This window comes from Rhinichthys klamathensis, unplaced genomic scaffold (genome assembly GCF_029890125.1).
Source record: "Rhinichthys klamathensis goyatoka isolate OS25496 unplaced genomic scaffold, OSU_Roscu_1.1 h1tg000191l_1, whole genome shotgun sequence".
In the NCBI taxonomy this organism is placed as follows: domain Eukaryota; kingdom Metazoa; phylum Chordata; class Actinopteri; order Cypriniformes; family Leuciscidae; genus Rhinichthys; species Rhinichthys klamathensis.
This window is the reverse complement of record NW_026606717.1, coordinates 2,730,138-2,750,561: the sequence shown is the minus strand read 5'-3', so window position 1 is coordinate 2,750,561 and position 20,424 is coordinate 2,730,138. Positions and strand designations below refer to the sequence as shown.

General features: G+C 39.1%; 1 protein-coding gene across 1 annotated transcript in view; it reads right to left on the bottom strand.

Moving 5' to 3' along the window:
• Window positions 1-20,424, bottom strand: part of tenm2b (teneurin transmembrane protein 2b) — a 300,496-nt gene that overhangs the window by 15,456 nt on the left and 264,616 nt on the right. The window contains exons 9-20 of the mRNA XM_056262103.1: window positions 19,733-19,938; window positions 18,154-18,349; window positions 15,777-15,878; window positions 9,924-10,118; window positions 9,371-9,571; window positions 7,849-8,034; window positions 6,922-7,068; window positions 2,172-2,382; window positions 1,964-2,083; window positions 1,622-1,883; window positions 1,042-1,309; window positions 556-699 (exon numbers count right to left, since the gene is read on the bottom strand). Of these exons, the coding sequence (XP_056118078.1) occupies window positions 556-699; window positions 1,042-1,309; window positions 1,622-1,883; window positions 1,964-2,083; window positions 2,172-2,382; window positions 6,922-7,068; window positions 7,849-8,034; window positions 9,371-9,571; window positions 9,924-10,118; window positions 15,777-15,878; window positions 18,154-18,349; window positions 19,733-19,938 (2,238 nt within the window). The remainder of the gene's footprint in view (window positions 1-555; window positions 700-1,041; window positions 1,310-1,621; window positions 1,884-1,963; window positions 2,084-2,171; window positions 2,383-6,921; window positions 7,069-7,848; window positions 8,035-9,370; window positions 9,572-9,923; window positions 10,119-15,776; window positions 15,879-18,153; window positions 18,350-19,732; window positions 19,939-20,424) is intronic.

Below are 20,424 nucleotides of genomic sequence, written 5' to 3'. Positions count from 1 at the left end.
TGTGTATTGTTGTAATACTGCAACATAATATGCAAGATTTTGATTTATTTTATTCACATGCATTAAGGGTGGATGTATGAGGCCACATATGTCTTTAAAAGGAACATTTTTATTGTGTTTCTTTTTTCATAAATATGTATAAAATATTTTTTTGTTAAGCTGACACTGTATGTTTTGTCCACCCACCATTAACTATTAGTTCTCATGATTTCTGATCAGTCTTTAAAATAAAAAATGAAACAGTATTAATGTACAATTTGGGAATTTCAACTAAATACATTTTTATTTTATTATTATTGTATTTTAAATTCTTCTGCAGACTCTCTTGGAGCTCCCAGCAACCAACTGAACCCCAATGTACCACCCAAAATGCCACAGTAACCCTGTTTTGGACGTTTGTGTATAGCTGATTTCAAAACTTCCAGTGACAGTCCAATAACAAGTCCCACAGTTAATGTATTTCCATGGCTGATCATTGACGTCACTTGTGAGTTCTCCTGCCCTTCCCTATCGAGCAGATTAACCTTTGTTTGAATGGGTGTTTCAGTATCGTACCACTGCGGACGTTCAGCATGTGGTGTTTGTCTAAAGACCAGCCGCCCAAGTTCGAGGGGTTGAGCTCATATCCCTGCAGCACAGCTGTCCTCTTCTCCCACATGATTTGACTGGGACACGTCTCATACTCGTACCCCACAGACACTAAAGAGAAAGATTGACAGATTGAAAGAGGGATAGGAAAGAAATGTGAAGAATGAAGGAGAAAATGAAAGAGAGGGAAGACACTTGGAGGAAGAGCAAAGCTGTATCTTAATTAAACACTCCATCACCGAGCGGGGACATAACAATTCATTAGCTCACAGGAGGAACTTGCCGCTGGCATACACAATAATGGATGAGAGACAGACAGTCTCATTAAACTGAAACTATCTGTGGTTTGGAGCTCAAATTAAGAGAAGACACTGGGGAACAGACAAAGGCGTAGACAAGAAACAAGATAACAGCTGAAATACACCTGTTTCCATGACTCCATATATCACTTACCCAAAGCCTCGGTCAGGCCGTGGACCCTCTGCCTGTAGGCATCAGTCTTGTCCCAGATATAAGTGTATGCCAGGTTAGGAGAGGCATGGAACCATTTCTGGAGGAGATGGCCCTCCACGGACACCATCAGGTGCACTTTGGCCAGGCTGAGAGGCACTAGAGCTGGAGTCATGATCACCTTAAGCAGCGAGAGGTAGCCTGAGGTCCTGGAGCTCAGATAGCAAAGTTTAAGGCAAGTGCCGGGAATTTCCACCTGCTCGTGAAGGACCTGGACAGAGAGAGAAAGGAAAAAGTAATGCCAAGAATCAAAAATTATTGCAGCTGCCGTCAGCCTTGAAAAACGGCCTAAGAAAGGAGATAAAAGAGATGGAAAGTGAGCAGCTGAGAGAAACTGTGATTGCGAGAAGGTATGAGAAAGTAAATGGGTCAAAGGGAGATAAAACGGAGAGTGGGTGAAGAGAGTGAAGAGGAAGAGTAATAGAGAATATAAAATGCAAATAAAAAGGCAACAGAAGAGTGTAATGACCTACACAAACATGACAGAAATGAGATGTGATTAGAGCGGTGTTGAATGTGGCACCTGGCTCTCGGGGAGGATGTGTCTCTCTGAAGGGTTGGAGCTGAAGAAGGAGGACAGTGGGGAGGGAAGCACCACTGGATCGGGCCTGACAAAACCACTCAGGTCACATCTGACTGTGGTTTTCTCTTCTGTTTGTAGCACCAGAGTGTCCATGACGTAGAAGCGATTCCAGGGCAGCCACACCGTCCGCTCCTGACTCAGAAATGGAGCCCGCTCGAACCGCAAAGTAAGAGAGCCTCCGCCGTTGGCCACCAGATCAAAACTAGGGAGAACCGGCACAGGACACATACTTCAGCACATATTCAATAGCAAAAGGGGTTCAAATAAATTGAAGTTACCCACGTGCCATCCTGGCGGGTCATGGTGTGACCATAGTAAGGGTACTTCACAAAGGTCACGTTGACGCCCACCAAAGGAGTGCCATCTGAGGTCAAAACCTGACCTCGTATTAGACTTGCCAGGCTGCAATCACGCACACGAATACAAAAAGTAATATTAGAGCATAATAACCATGTCTTTAGTCCATCAAAGGACAGGGCAGATGAGGTACCTGGCATTGAAGGGGTTGATTCCTGGGATGATGTGTGTGCTGTCTTTACCCACAAGCATCTTGATTCTGTCATAAAAGGAAGGAACTTTCTGGACCTCTGATTGGCTCTGCTGAATGACCTGGAGCGGGTCACGTGATCCACGGCACAGAGGATTGGTCACACACGAGCTCTGCGTGCAGCAGTCCGGATCCATGCAGTCAACAAGACCATCTGAGTGGAAAAGATGTCACCACATGTCATAAAAACTTTAGATCTGTAGCATGCATTAGCAGTGTGACACATGAATTTTGTATGAAAATAAACCCACACTAGGGTTGTCACGATACCAAAAATTCCTTTCTTGATAGAAATGCCAGTGTCAATATCTCAATATCTACTAAATATATAATATTAACAAAAGAATAAAGCCTTCACTTATTTCTCAGTCAGTTTTAGCGGCATTTTTGCTGAAAATGTTCTAATGTACATTACCATTCAAAAGTTGTGTGCTCAGTAACATTTTTTGGAAAGAAATTAATTATTTTAGTCAGCAAAGATACATTAAATTGATTAGTTACAGTAAATGCATTTATAATGTCTATTCCAATTAAATTCTGTTCTTTTAAACTTTCTATTAATCAAAGAATCCTAAAAAAAAACATGTTTCCACAAAAATATAAAGCAGCACAACAGTTTTCAACATTGATAATAATAAGAATGTTTCTTGAGCAGAAAATCAGCATATTAGAATGATTTCTGAAGGATCATGTGACACTGAGGACTGGAGTAATGATGATGAAAATTCAGCTTCGCCATCACAGAAATAAACTACTTTTTTAAAATATAATAAAATAGAAAATAGTCCTTTCAAATTGGTCACAACCTTATTGTTTTTAATATATTCAAATAAATGCAGCATTGGTGAGCATAAAAAACCCCATCTTTCATTAACATAAAAAAAATCGTACTGACACCGAACCATAATCGATGTCTAATGTACAGATACTATATTTTGACATATGATTTTTTCGTCTCACCTGTTTGCATTAAAATAACCTTCTGAATTTACATTAATATTTCTTCATGATAATATTTGTTTAATTGAAACTGTGCAGCTGCATTTTACCAAAGTACTGAATTTAGTTTGTACTTAATATTATCAATTCTATATTACTTTAAAAGAAAATCTAGTATTGACTTGGTTCCAGAAGTACCAGCACATTTGACATCCCAAGCACACAAAGTTTCATGATTTCAGAGTGGCAGAGGGTTTAAAGCGACTTCTGAAGTCTCTCTGTTCGGCTGCCATCTTATTCTCAGAGTGTACTTTTGATGAACCCTTCTCAGTTCAAAACCCAGCACTGCTTTGAAGTCAAGAGAGGGAGACAAATAATGTGATTAAAAAAAAAACATAATGAGCTCAAATGCAGAATTTCTTATCATTATGGAAATTAAATTGAACAAATATATGTATTTTTCCCTTTTGTGGTAATGAGCCCAGCTGATAGAAATGATCATTGAATCGAATGATGCAAGTACCGCTCTCTCTACCCCCGTGTTTCACTTTTAGAGAACTTACATCAAAGTCACAGAGGGCATCGCTCACACCCCTGAGAGCTTCCCTTCTCGTTTCATCTTTCTCTCTGTCTCTTCCCGTCTCTTTCTGGCTGCATATCGCAGTGCACTGTACAGGTACACCCTTTCAACCCTTCTCCTTAAATGGGTCTTTCTTGATCCGGAACAAACTCAAAACAAGCGCCTGTTGCCAGAGACGTTTGCGCCATGTTGTTTTGCCTGGTGCTCTCTGATCTCTGAAACCTCAATGAAGTAACCCCCCAAACGAAGGGCAAACAAAAGAGAGAGAAGAAAAAAAAGCAGGAAGTTGTGTATCCTGGAGGACGCTTTTCTTTGTGCTGTTTGTGTCTGGGATAGACTGAACATTGCCATCAAACGTCTGCTTTAAGAAGTATTTTGTGATCATCTTTAAAATTGAATCCACAATAAGTACAATTAAGATTAAATAAATTGTATTACAGCAAAGTTAAGTTAAATTAAACCACACGTTTAATGGACTAGCAGATATGAGATTCCTAATCCCCTTCCCTCTTCTATATATAATTTCCTCTCCCTTTTCTAATATTAAAGAACATTTAGATTAAAGGGCCTAAAGTATTTTCACATGCTCTAAGACTAATGTGACAACAACATTGTGATACCAATGGTTAGGGGTTAGTTCAAACACCTGCATGTTTGCCGGGCTATGTATATAAGAGAGTGAGAGAACAATAAAGAAAAGAAAACGCAGAGAAAAAGGAAACCTTTTAAAACAAGACACAACAAAGAGCTCCTTCTAAAAGCCCCTCTGTGCTGTTTATTGGTTTAGGGGAGACGCTCAGAGCTTAGGGCTGACTCTGAACATCCACCCGTTATATAATCATTCTGCCTTGCGGTAGTTTCAAATCCCTCACTCTGCCAGCCAACAGACGCATCACCTTTTCATACGGTTGATTGGAGCTGCTCTATCCAGTCGTTCAGAGCGTCTTCATATCTACTAATAAATTGCCACAAAGCAGCAGTTGATGTATATATATATATATATATATATATTTTTACAAATCTCAGAGTAAAAATCCATTCTTTATGAGTGGGGAGAGGATGGCAAGGCATCAATTCTTTTAGAGCAGGGTTTCAAAAACTGGGATTTGTGAGGGAGCTGGGAGTTTATGAAAAGCTAATAATGAATTAAATAATTAAATTTGAAATAGTTTATTTGTAGTCGTGCTGACCATTAAATCAGAGAACCATGAACATTGTTGTAATTTTAACCTAAACTATCAGGGGGTACTTCAAATAAATATTTAGATCAAAGGGGCTTGGCTGAAAAAAGAAATGGGAAAAGGTTTGGGAATTCGGGCTGCAGGATGACTTAAAAATATTTCAATAAATGAATTATTATTCGTATGTAAAAAATAATCTAACTCTAATCTAAAAAACAAAACAAAAAACAAAAAAACATACAGTTCTAGAAGCTTCCAGAATTACAAAATGAATTTTTTTTTTGTAATTTGATATATCAATACTTCCAGTTTCTGTAAATGAATAAATAAAAGGAACTGTCCGATTTTCGCATACACTTTGTCTGTTCAAACCACTGATCTATATAGAGAACTGGATTGCTCCTGACGTCATAAAAGTGAAGCCATCGCGCCACCATATTGGTATTCCCTAGTTAGCTTACACATTGTATTGAATTAATAGCAAATTATATGATTTTAATCAGAAAACATTGCCTAACAAGACTGTTTATATCCAAACTAAGTCTCCCTGTACATTCTTACAATGCAAACGTCCTAAGCATGCGGTTATTTGTTTAAAGTAAAAAAATTCCCTTGCTTAATAAAAAGTTAACTTAAAGGTTCTCTAAGCGATCCTGGGTGACGTCACTTCTTGTTGACGTTCGAACTATTGTCAAACAAAACGGAGGCTAGCTAGACCCTCCCTCCTCCTCATCCGCACACTAACCCCCCAAACCACACCCCCAAACCCTTCTTGTCGGTCATTGGCTGGAACAGTTTGTTATGTTTTGGGGAGCGGGTCGCTGCAGTTTGTTTTTGGTGCTGTTTGTGAAGCATGGGCTGTCTACAGAGATCGCGTTTCTTTACAGTGTGTTCAGGGGACAGGCAGCCAGCGGATAGTGAGGAGATGTTTGCTGTATGTGACAAAAAATGTTTTGGCCTAAAAAACACATGACATCGCTTAGAGCACCTTTAATATTCATTACAGTAGTGAACATCAGCTCGGTGGGCGGACAAGACACTTCAGAATATGCATTACAAATGTCAAAGTGCGCATTCTGAAATCGGAATAAAGATTTATGCCTGAAATAGCCTTGTACTGTTCTATAGTTATGTTCTGTTGTGGCATTTTTTTTATTCATACAGCAGGCTTTCAACAATGATTTCGCTAACATACATAGCCTATATCGTAAAACTAATCCAGTGAGACTGCGACGGTGAAAATCAGGTGACTTTAGGTCAATGTTTTGGCTGTAAGTCAATGATAGCCTCTGTCAGTAGGGAATCGTAAGATGGTCGCTCGAACGGTGGCTTCATCGCCTGCTGGCAGTTTAGAACACAATGAGCAACTCTATATAAATCCAGTCATTTATATAGATCAGTTACCCTGATACACAGAGCGCTGTGAAACTTTCCATTTCTGATTTGTTTGTCACAGAGAAAAAAAGGAAGTCAACAGTATTTATTTACACGTTTTAAAACAGCTGTTCAGATTTTTGTATTCGCTATGGTGTTCATCAAACAACACCAAATACAAGAGTACAGAGACAATAGAGCCGTTTGTGTTTTTTTCCCTGTGCTATTCACTGTCACTTAGCAAAATACTTGATCATGAATGCCAACAAGTCATAGTTTTATATAAATGCAGCTGCTCTGGGCACATGACAAAAAGAGTTTTATTCACAGTGAGAGGAAATGAAATTAGAACACCTCTCCGAACAAAAACATTGTGTCGCATTGACGGCAAATGAAAGTTAGTGTCGGTCTAAAGAGACACTTTAACAACCGCTCATTCAAATTAAAATGTTTGTTGCACCGATTATTTATCGTTCTGTGAACAGGCCTTTGCAGTAGTGAGATAATAACTGTCCTATCTTATCAGTTTAGCATTTTCCCCATCAAGTCTTGACAGATATGATGCAAATGAGGTCAAATGGGAAAGAAACAATTTCTGCATTCATCATGCATTTCTTACCTCCTTCATTGTCCTTATTGTCATTGCAGGAGGTCTCCATGGCAACACTGCAGCCTGGCCCTCTCCAGCCAGTGTGGCACTCACAGTGCCAGCTGTTCTGACCCATGATGCATTGCCCATTCCCATTACACAGCCCTGGACAACCATCTGAAAGAGGAGAGAGAGAGAGAGAGAGAGAGAGAGAGAGAGAGAGAGAGAGAGAGAGAGAGAGAGAGAGAGAGAGAGAGAGAGAGAGAGATTGATCAATTGTGTGATTATATTGGATTTGAGATGATTTAGTTTGATGCCCATAAGAAACACAAGGAGAAATGTTACTCGCCACTTAAAACTCACTACCATACAGACGGCATGCAAACTGTCAGACAAACTCCTGGTGGACATCTATTATCAATGAACCCAAACGAAACCATTATGAATGACTTTGGTTTGACTGCTGCATTTTGGATGGTGAATTCAGCGTCAAGATGTGTTGTGTGCTCAGAATCCATCAGCTATAATTGTCTGAAAACAATGATTTGAAAACGGTGGCAGAGAGGGAGAACTGTAATCATTAGCATGAAAACAAGCATACTAATACATGCAACCAAAGTGGCATCCGTTAGTATTCTTCTTCCAGCTGGACTCCACAGCTCAACAAGTCATTTAATATTCTTATAGATGCAGATCACACAGTGAAACCTGTGTCCTTTGCTCGGAATGTGATTATGAAACAATGGCAACACACACAAACATAAGCATACACAAAAACATGTTTATGTACACGCGCTGATGCAAACATGAGCAAATCAATCAAGACCAAACAACAAAACCGCAGCTAAAAAGTCTTTGAAAAAGAAGTCACAGAACCAAGGGAAATGCCTTTGACTAGCTCAAAGCTTCAAAGCAGAATAAGAGCATCTGTGCGTGCGTGTGTGTGTGTGTGTTTACCGATGGTGCAGTGTTCTCCGTTCCAGCCCTGTTCACACTGGCACTTGCCATCCCTGCAGGTCCCATGTTTCACACACTGTGGGTTACACAGTCTCTGGTCACAGTTTGTGCCTGTCCAGCCCTCCTCGCAGTGGCAAACGCCCCCGACACACACACCATGACTCCCACAATCTGCTGAACACACCTCTGGAGACAGAGAGAGAGAGGAGAGAGAGACATTTGTTTTTACATTTGTTTTTCACCTCGTATAATTATCTTTATTTTATTCCTTCTTAATTAATTTAATTATTATTGTTTCTTTCAAATGTAAGCAATTTGCAGTTTTATTCTGTTTTTTTAATTAATTGCTATTTGGCTTTGCACTGTTTTAATGATCTGCAGCAAAGCTGCAAATGCTTTGGTGACGTAAATAACTACATTGCCAAAAAAGAAAACAAATTATTGTACTGAATGCCATTTATGTCAATAACACACTAAAATAGCTGTATTATTGACAAAAGTTTGGAGTCAGTAAGATTTCTTACAAGAAAATATTACTTTTATTCAGCACGGATGCATTAAATTGACCAAAAGTGACATTAAAGATAATTATTATGTTATAATTATTATGTTAGATATTATAATGCTACATCTATTTCAAATAAATAATGTTCTTTTGAACCTATTCATCAAAGAATCCTGAAAAATCCTTGGTCAGCATAAAAGACTTTATTAAAAATTTTAATCAAGATGAATGAATGAATGATAGTTCATTTAACAGATAGTTTCCTATCTAGAGAACTTTCTGTGCTGGTTGCGGCATGAATATTTTAACCAAGTTAATGTCATTATTAAATTAATCCCTTTATGTAAATTAGAATTAGAATGATTGTTAACACTTTACTTAAAGCCTTTATAATGCATTATAAAAGTATTTAAAAGCCAGTATTTTAATGTATTAATTATGCCTTGTAATGCATCTTATAATGCATTGTATGGTCTCATGAATAATTGTAAACAAAGTTATAATATATTATAATACACCTTTAGAAAGTATAATGCATTAAAACGCGACAAACAACTCATTTCAGATGTAAAAGGGAATCTTTGAATATTATAAATCATTTTAACTTTGGTTACGATTATTTATAAAAAATAGTATATAGTGCATTATGATGTACATTATGAATACCTTTATAATGCATTATAGATAAAGGCTTTAAGTTAAGTTTAAGTGAATATTTAAAAAAAAAAGTGTATTATTATTATATTATTTATTAAGCTTATTTTGGATTGCACCTCATCCACGCAGGTTTGAATTGCTTCCCAAATTTTTTGAGGTGTGTCCTATTTACATATGAATCTGGTGCTAAAACAGCACACGCGGCAAGTGCAAATAAACAACGCTATCAGCAAGCGCAATTAATGCTGAGTGAATCCCCCCTGAGAGTGTAGATGGATGAAAATGAAAGATTGGAAAACATCGCAGCACAGCTTGAGAAGAGAGCATGTGAGGAGGTGGAAATGGCTGATGGGAACGTACCCGTGGAGCAGTCAGGGCCCATCCAGTTGGGGTCACAGCTGCAGAGGCCCGTGTCGGGGCTGTAGACTCCGTGGCCGTTGCACTGATCCGGGCACTGGGCTCTGGACACATCACATAGAGGCCCAGACCAACCCGGTTTACAGTGGCACTGACCGGACACGCAGCTGCCATGTCCAGAACACGTGGGGTCAAGACAATCCACTGGAGAGAAAGAAACAGAGCGTTTGAAAAAGCTTTTTCTCTCTCAATCTCTTTTTTTCTTTTCGCTTTCCTCCTCATCTTTCACTCCTCCTTCCTAAACTCACCTCTGGGATCTCAACACTTTCAGAAACCAGCTGCTCATATGAACATGCACTCAGAGACTTCTCAGAGACCAATTTCTTAAAAGCCCGATCAATAGAATAGATTTCATCACTTTAATAAAGTTTACTATGCTTGTATCAGCACGCTTTTATAGCAGACATTTGAAATCTGAGATTCTCAGAGGAAGAGCTTTTTTCCGAGAGTGCTGAAACAAGTTTTGAAAACGAGAAGCTGTCGACACGCTCATTACCTTCCTCGCAGGACTCGCCACGGTAACCTGCTTCACAGGTGCAGCTGCCCTGGGCGCAGGTCCCGTGACCGCCACAGCTTGGGTCGACGCACTGGCTCTGGGGCACGTCACACTCCAGCCCCTTCCAGCCGCTGTAGCACATGCACACACCCTTGCTGTACTGCCCGTTCCCACTGCACAGCACGGGACAAGCCACTGCAATGGAGACAGAACCAAAGGATGCAGGAGGGAAAACAAATGAGGGAGTGAGGGAAGGACAGAAGATGAGGATGTTTGAGAGGAATTAGTGAAAACCAGCTTCATTAAGAGAGGTTCAGGTATGAAATGTAAGATAAGATAAGAGAAAAATGAAGCATAGAGTCAATTCAAACGAATCCACTGAACTGTATGAAAACACCTCAAAGCTGTGGGTCAAGGTCTGTGAATCCCCAAATCAGAATAAATAAATAAATAATTGAATGTGATTGTTTTCTGGCAATAATCAAATCCACCCTCCTGAACTGTCCTGACATATATGTGGACTTGGGATGTTGGATTTGTTTTAGTGAACTGGTTTGATCAGATGAACAAGATTGAAAAGAAAAGAAATTATTCGCCAAACACAGTCTCTATGTACAATCAACTCTATGGCAGAATGTTCCATCTTTTATATTGAAATACACATTCATAAATTGAACTCTTAAGTCTAATCACACCCTAATCAAAAGTCATTAATTAAAACCCCCCATTGTTTTACTGCTGAGATTAAACTATACATAATATAATCTGTAATATTGTTACAATTTAAAATAATTGTTTGTAAAATTGTTGTAAAATAACTTGTTTTCTATTTTAATATATTTTAAAATGTAATGTATTGCTTTGATAGATCATTATTCCAGTCTTTCAGAAAAAACCATGATGCATTTTTTTTCAGGATTTTTTTATGAAAGTTCAAAAGGACAGCATATATTTGAAATAGAAATCGTTTGCAACATAAATGTCTTTACTGTGACTTTTGATCAATTTAATGAAGCCTTGTTGATTAAAAGAATTAATTTCTTTAAAAACAAAAAGTAAATCTAAAAAAGTAAATTGTTCAAATTAACCAGATTAAAGATTAATAAAATTCCTGTGTAGAATCAAACCTTTGGTGGAATTTCATATATTTTATATTGAATATAAAAGTACATTTCTTTCTTCAAGTTAAATGACCAATTAAGATTTATTTAAAAAAAAAAGAATTGTGCCAGAATATACTGCTGAGATTAAATTAGAAATTCTATAATCTGATATTAAAAAATTATATAATCTGAAACATATCATGTATTGCCACCTAAAAAAGTTAGTTAGTTAGCTAATTTTGATTACTTAAAAAAAAAAGTAGACTGACTATAACCAAATAAGTAGCTTGTAACTTAACAAGGTATACTTTCTTTGATAGTTTATCCAACATTAGCCTGCATATACTCAAACTGAGCAGAAACTTTTTAGAAAATCTTACAGTTTTCAATGAAAACTTGCCTAGAATGAATGAATATAGAAAAAGAAGAAAATAATCATGCCTCGCTCTTTTCCGTCACAGGATTCGCTTTTAGGCATAAACGCTGCAGGATCTCTCTGTATATAGTAATAAGAAAGACTATGCCATGTGTAATTAAGGTAGCGCGTTTCAAAGGCAATATCAACAGTGCTCCCTGCTACTCAGAGGAGACAGCATTCGACAGTAATAAACTAGCCGTATATAGCCTCAGGTGAGCTCACACATATTTCTCTTTACAAAGCCTCCACTGAGAGCACTTCATCACTCAAAAAGATTTGTCTGGCACAGTAAAGCCAACAAACCCATTAGACATTTTGGCATAAATGAGACGGGATTAATTAGGGATGTTGTAATTCATCCGTCTGGATCTCGAGTGATGTGACAGTGTCATAGAGCCGTTACGACAAATGGTCAGAGCTTATGTACACTGACGATCTCATGACAAATTTTGAGCTTGAGGGAAAATTCTGCCATATGTTTCACACTAGTGTTGTCACGATACTAGAATTTCTAACTTTGATACGATACCTTGAAAAATATCGATATTCGATACCATTTTCGATACCACAGAGAAAAAAACTGCCACAATATTAAGGGGGTATTTTTTTTTATTTAAAGCTAAATATAACAAGTCTAGAACAAGACAATGAGGTATATTTTACATGAACAAAAATGTCCTGAGTTCTATTTGTTAATATTTTTTCATTTTTCATTGGACCAGAGTGATCCGTTGTATTTGTATTACCTACTGTTATCAAAGATTAAAATATACTGTAACAAAAAAAGTACTTGACAGTATCAAATTGGAGGATAGAGTGTCAGTAATGTATAATAATAGGATAAAACATTCAATTTTCAGTTAAAGGCATTTCATTATTGAATTCAGAGATGCCATTGTCTAGCTGTTTAGTTTAGTATCTGTGTAATCAAATTGATGATAATCGCCAATGAAGGCAAATTGCAGAATTAAATAATATTTTTTGAATAAAGTTAAATAGGCACAAGTTAATTTACATTTGACCACAGTTACAATATTTACTTGTCTAAGATTCCTCAGTCAGATTATCTTAACTTTAAGAAAACGGTGAAAAAACGAGACAACACAGACTCATATCAACAACAATACTAGGCCATCTTGGTTAATGTTTCAGAAAAGTTCAAATGAGAAGAGTTACAGTGTTTCCTTTAGGATTTTTTTTTAGCAGTGGGGGCAGGTCTGTCCAAACAACAAACACCCCTGATGGTGAGCATATATGCTGCTAAATGGTAACCCTGGAGCCTGTTCCTTAAGTCTGTTTTCACCTATAAAATATTTTTAAAAAATGAGTGATGTGAGGGATTATTGATAGTCAAACAATCTTTTGGGTGCCCGCAGCCCACTCACAGTGTGAAGCGCGTGTCCGCGCTATTCTCCGACATAACTGCTCACGGTGTGTTTTTTATGCGTGTCCGCGCTATTCACCGACATGCCCGCTCGCAGTGTGTAGCACGTGTCGACGATATTCTCCGACATGCCCGCTCGCGAGAATCATTGCAAGAACATGACTATCGCGGTGTTGAGATCGAGACTCGCCTTCATGCGTGAAGGTGGAGTCCCCATTACCACGCTCCTTTACGGCGCCGTGTGGGATGGGTGATCAGAGGATCATAGTGAGGCTTCCCCGCACGGTAACCAATCCCTGTAGGCCCCTCACTCCTCTATCACACCGCAGTTGGTGGAGCTCCCCGTTGAGCGCGTTGGTCCCTCTGTAATGGACCGACCAGCCGTTTCATTCGGGGCCCCTCCAGAGGACAGGATACCGATTGCAGCATCGGAGGGTGAGCTGACCTCTGGAAATGATGACTCGGCTTCGTTATCTCCCTCTGGGAGTGTAACGTTGCCCGAGCCAGATCCAGAAATGTCAGCTATGCTGAAACGGGCTGCCAAGGCTGTCGGGCTCGAATGGAATCCTCCACTGTGTCCCGAACAATCTCGGTTGGATGATTGGTATCTCGGGGCGGGCTGCGCTAGTTCTCAGCTCGCCGCCCCAGTGCTTTTCTTTCAACAAAGTGCAAGGAGAGCTACCAGGTCATGGACGGCACCTTTCTCTGCCAGAAACTGCCTGAGTAGCTCCTCCCCCCTCACTATCCTTGACGGAGGAGCGGTGGTGGGTTACGAGGCTCTCCCTCCAGTGGAGCGGTCTGTCGCGATACAGGTGTACCTGTGTCCGGTGGCACAGAGCAAAGCCAGGACCTCAGACCAGCTCTTGTCTGTTACGGAGACCAGCAGAAGGGAAGGCTGTTTCCAAGTAGATGTTGGCCCACTACATGTGGTTGCCTTCATCTTGGTGAGAAAGTTTTCCCAAGATGCACGTGCCCACCTGGGTGGTGAGCTCCTCCTAAGTGAGAGTATTGCTCCCTCCTAGGCGTTGAAACAGATGTTAAATAGAGTTGGGGGCTGGGCGACACCTATAACGTTTAGCTAGAGAACTAGCCTATGTGTTGAACCGCAGGTTCCCATGGGCTCCCTTCACATGAAGCCAGTTTCACTGTAAGCCCGATTCGAAGTTTCGGCTTGCTGGGCCATTCCCCTCCTATGAACTGGATACGTGCGCAATTTTTGCTCCAGTAGAGTTCCCCTTATTAGACGACCCCTGTCGAGTTCCTCCATACCCTTTGGCAACGGACGTGGCGGAACGTCCGAAGCCAGGCCTATCACTCGTATGCACTGGTGGAACCTGTGTTAGGCTGGGTCCATATGTTGTGATCCCTACGGCAATCCCATATGTGTATTCTTCCACGGTACGGCAATCCCATATGTGTATTCTTCCACGGTACGGCTCCCTGTGGCGAGCCCGTGTCTTCCCTCTGCCATCACTGTCCGGTTGAGTCTCCCCCCTGTCATAGGCTGGAGCCACCCCAGTGACATTCCATATGTTGTACTGCCCGGTCATCCGCCCAGTTCATATGTGTATTCTCCACATGTTACCTCCCTTCGGGCAGGATGTGGATTCCGCAGCATCCCTTCCTTCCATTGACAGGGTACGCTTTCCCAGTGGTCCTGTGGAACAGCAGTGACTTCCTTGGCCTAAGCCCTGTCCCTTCTCCGCCTCAATAATGTGGGGATATCAGGAGGCTTTTGTCTAGGCACTGGAAGGTGGTAGCACTAGTGGTGTTTTAATTGGGATCCCGATCAGTCGACACGTCGACTACGTCGAACGTGAGCGACTGAAAGGGAACGTCTCGGTTACGTATGTAACCCTCATTCCCTGAATGATTTATTCCCAGACGTAGTCCCGTCGCCACTATTGCTGGACCACCGCTGACTCCGAGTTATGTTTAGCTCCTCAGCGGAAAAGCAACTAGTACGTGCATCCACTTCCGTATTTATACGCGCGCCGCGGGGGCAGAGTGTGTGATGCAAGTCACGCACGCCAATTCCATACTACTTCCATACTACTCGTTTCAATACTACTCGAAGATGACTGGCTCCCTGGCGTGATCCCGATCAGTCAACACGTCGACTACGTCTCCATTCCCTCCTTCAGGGAACGAGGGTTACATACGTAACCGAGACGTTTTGTCATCAGTAAGAGATTACAACACGTTTCATTTTATTTAAAACACAACACTGCAAATGATAATAAATGATGAACAGCCAAATAGAATGACAATGGTTTATTCATTTATAATTCCGTTTACACAAAACACTGTAAGTCATCATTTGTTAATTATAACTGTGCTAACTCCAAGTACCTCAACTTTATTTGCCACAACCAAGACTTATAAAGCATTTTAATACGCATGAATGTTTCATATAGTTGGCAAATGTAACTATGTAACAAGATATTTTTCAACATCAGAAGTTTTCAAAACAATTCCACATGTGTAATGGCGGGGACATTGAAAATTATTTTTATATGCAAACTGTTACCCAATCATAGCAGTGGGCGTTTACTTCCAAGTCTTAAATGCTACACACCCGTCAAAATGGAATGTTTGAAAAAGAGGGTCAAAATATGTATAGATTTTTATAGAAGTATAGAAGTTTTTTATGTTAAAATCTTGATAACATTATAAGTGGACCTCAGAGAACATTATAAAAAAGGCAGTTCATGACCCCTTTAAAAATAATGCCACAATGTGAAAAATCTTAATTGTCATAATAAATATAAACTATATAATTTATCTGCATTTATAAATGTGAAAGTGAGGTGTTATTTACTGCACAAAATGTTTTTATACAACACAGCTTTTCTGTAAGACAACTAAAAAATATATTTTGACAAATTCTGCAATGTGAAACAACATTTTTAATGTAAACACTCCTGCAGTGTGACAGTAAACGGTACCTTTGGAGCAGTCCGTGCCGTGGAACCCTGGGAAGCAATGACACGCTCCTGACATGCACTCTCCGTTGCCATGGCAATTCTGTGGGCACTCTTCCACTGAGTCTGAGATGACACATAAGAGACACACGCATTTTACAACCCTCAGTTATTAATGAGGGACAGTGGAATGTAACATTCACAAATCTAGAAAACCTTTTAAAAGCTGTTGTCTGACAGAAGAAAGCGAGTTATAACACTATGAACTGCCTTGCATTTTGTGAGATAATCTTTTACACAGCATGGTGCAACGTGAACTTTCAGTCAGCGTTATTGACAGTTCAGTGGCAATGTGTGAATTACTGTGACACATTTCACCAAAGCCTTATGGGAAATATAACACTATAACTGTGGCAAAGCTAAAATAAATTATGCTTTTCAAATCAACAGTAGCCATCAACCGAATGTTAGATACACACATTAATAAAATATGTGATCATTTGATCTCCAGATCTAAGAGACCTCAAGAGCACATTGTGTGTGTGTGTGTGTGTGTGTGTGTGTGTGTGTGTGTGTGTGTGTGTGTGTGTGTGTTACTCCTCAAACTGAATATGCATACATACTGTTTTAAATGTAGTGGACCCAAAAAAATATTTGGACACTTAAAAATGAATGGATGTCATTCTATTGGATAAATATCACAGTGGCATCTGCAAACAAATCATGGTCCATCATTTTCTCCAAACTAATTTGACTTTTCTGACTCTAATCAGAAAACAACTAATCTCAAGGTTATTTTGAGTGGATGTATGTTCACCCAGGTGTCCTAAGAGAGTAAGCACAGGTGCGGTTCTTAACATGTTATTCTAATGTTTGACAACCAGAAAGTGTGCAAATACTTTTTTGCCCCCCCCACCCCACACACACACACTGCATATTTTATTTACAGTACTCTGTCCCCTAAACCTACCCCTAATCCTTACTGATGTATTTTAACAACGTAATTCATATTGACAGCATTTATTTATTTATTTATTTTTAAGTGGTTATGTTAAGCTTTGGAGATAGGCTTAATGTATTTGTAAACATTTGAATGAACTCAATAATAATGGAACTTTTTTAATATTGTATAATAAAGGTTGGTTTAAAGGCACTTAATTAATTTAATTTTCCCATTTTCCGTGACCTAATCTAAAGTGATAACTATTTATAGCTAACTATTAAGCATTATCTAACTCTTTACATATGAGCTAATTAAACAATAACACTTTGTTAATTACAGTGACAATGAATTAAGAACTCACTATTTGTATATAGTCTATTAATGTATTAACTACAGTTTATAATCTATCAATTAACTATTTGAAAATGCTTTGTAAATACTTTATTACACTATACTAGTTATAAATTGTTACCAACCTTTCTTATTATTATCAATATTGAAAGCAACTGTTCTGATTAAATGTAGATTCTTTAATGAATAGAAAGTTCAAAAGAACAGCATTTCTATTCTACTGAATTTTGTTTGTAATGTAAAACAATGTAACAATGAAAAAGTCTTGACGGTCACTTTTGATCAAATTAACGCATCCTTGTTGAATAAAACAGTTGATTTCTTAAAAAAGAAAGAAAGAAAACAAAACCCTAGTCAGTAGTGTATTAAATATATATTTACAAACCCAATTCGAAACACATTCATATTTGGTTTTAAATCTGATTAATATATGATTTTTTATGTTTTTATATTTTTTATGTTTGTTTGTTTTATTAGATAATTTGGGTCACAATTCCTATGCATTTTCACTCATTCTTTGTCCATATATTGAAGCATACAACAGTTGCTATGTTCTGAATTTTGAATGAGTGAACAACTGAGCAGTTTATGCATGAATATTTAAACATACAATATATACAGTACATGAATATGTAAAATACAGCAATGCCTCCTATACGCTTCATGAGTTCTGCATCACTCCCTGATATCATGACAGACACGAGGTCAAATTCCCACTTTTCCATCCTTCACTGACAGCTCCTCTCAGCTGTTGTAGAAGAAAGCCTCGAAGTTGGCATTGCGCTTATGCGAAGTCATCACTATGGCAACCTTTGTGGATATAGTGGATATTGACTAAACTGCCAGGACAAACATTTTTCAGTGCTTACTTTTATTTTACAAATACAACGATTCCTTGTGTGGCCTTAAGAAATGTAAGTGAAAGCAATAAAAGGAGCTCTCCTTCAACTGCACACATTCAAATTGAAATATAATATAAGGTTAAGGGTGGATCATGTGTACTATGTATCCTCTAAACAGCAGGTCACCAAGCAACCAAGTTTCTATTTTACCATCTTTTTGAATATGTTGACCCTTAGTGTGTAAATAAAAGCTGGAGGTGTGTACCTAGAGCCACAGTGCTGAATGAGACTGACTCTTTCTCTCTGCCGTCATTGTAGAAGGCCAAGTGCCAAGTGCCGGGGTCCAGATACTGAACAAAGATCGCCTCATTCTGAACAACGGTCTGAATACTGCGCCGCTCACGAGGAGACTCAATAACGCTCCACTTCTCCTTTCCATCCAGCCTTTCCATAAAGTCATACTGAAGAGACACAGAGAGAGAGGTGAAAACAGGACGTCATCTTCACTAAACACTGTAATGAAAATCAAAAATGTCAAATTAAATCAAAATGTAGAGGAGATAACAACTCTGAAATGTGATAAGACACATGTAAGAATGCTGCAGACAAATATGCAGCGATAATTTGGAAATCATTTACAATTCATTATGAAGAGTTGCAGCAAAAAAAAGCCTGTCTACACAGATGGTCTCTTCATGGTAATTAACAAAAACCTGTCTTTTTAAGGAGGAACATTATAGAGAACCAGATTTCCTTGCTCTAAAATGGTTAGCTCACACACTGTCCCACAAAATCGTGACAAATCCCAGTTTTCAACGGTTGGGTTTTGTCAGATCAGTATGTTAACCCTTTCTGTCAGGACCACTATCGTCAAATACAATTGACCAACATGAATGTATTGCAGATATCATTAATTAATTTTAATGTAAAACATAATTAAAGAATTTTAGTCTGATTCAGGGGGAATGCCAAATCCTGACTGACAAGAGGAGGAGCTGGGGATGGAGGAGGGATTTGGCTCCTGAGAAACGCGATATCTGCTGATAATACTGAAGGAGCTTATGTATACAGTGATAGGCGTCGTATTCCTATAGGTAGACGTGGATCAGCTGAGAGTCAGCTGATGCGAGCTTGACTAACATGACCTGCCAGAACTGACCCTACACTTGATTTTGGTGTTTGCAGTGTGATCATCATAACAGTGTCAATCAATAGATTACGATATCAGCACTTGAGTATTCTCAAAAGCAGCCTGTTTAATTATAAATCAGAGAGAAGAATTTTGTTTACCTTCGAAACACAAATAAAATTATTGTTAATAAAACCTGAGAGATGTTTGTCCCTCAAATAAAAGTCCATTCCACCAACACTTTCATGATCCAAAAAGTCCATAAAGACATTGTAAAAGTAATCTACATGAATTGAGCTGTCTAGTCTAAGTTTACTGAGGAGACAAGATCGCTTTATATAATGCACAGATTTAATTTAGGCTTTTATTTACATATAAACATCAACACACATACAATAATGTTTATATGTCTTTATTTATATACATTTTTGACACACACAAATTAAAATTTTGACTTTTAATGAACAGACATACATCTCTCAGGTTTCATTAAAAACACCTCATTTGTGTTTTTCGAAGGTGAACGAAAGGTGGGTTTGGAACGACATGATGGTGAGTAAATCATGACAGAATTTTCAGTTTTGGGTGAACTAACCCTTTAACAAAAACTGAACCGTACGTGGTTTTAGTATTTAAAAACTGGATACTCAACCTTAATTATAAATGGACATGGCTCCTTTAAGAGCAGAAACAAGACATGAGGCGATTTGCTCACCTGAGCATGTGAAGGAGGCAGGCCTTTCCGCATGTAGACCCCAAACAGTGCGTCCTTGCCCAGGGAGATGTTGAATTTGAGGAAGTGTGGCTGGCGCAGGTGAAGCAGAGACCTCCAGAAGACGCCTGGAGGAACATCCTGACTGACACGCTGACCCAGCTCCAACTCCCCACTGTTTATACTGCTGTTCTTCAACACCCACGGCCCTGAGACAGACGCCAAGAGAAGAAACAAGATTTGTTTGATAAAAAAAAGTCTTTCAAAGACAGGGAGAATGGGGAATATCCTCAGCTCTGTGGGAAAATATTTGCTGTGTGTACAAAGAAAAATCAACATATATTATTCCGCAGAGACGCAGCTCTGCGCTAATGAGTGTGTGGTTCGGGCTGCCAAAGTCATCAACTCTAAATCAAACCCTGTCTTTTCCCTTGAGATCATAATACCTCTGCATGACAGCAATGGCCACACACGCACACTTCCCTTCCCACTACACCTGCTAATTCTGTCCTCTAGAGAGAAAACTGCTGCCATGTTGACAGCGCAGATAGATTGCAGCAACTCCAATCAGAAAATAACCCAGCAAACGGGCCTTGATGGTATCAGAAGCAACATACACACCCAGACACACTCTTTTTGTGTCTGATGGGCCAGTGCAACATGAGTGGGTTTGGTGTTAGCTGTCAGTCTAGTCG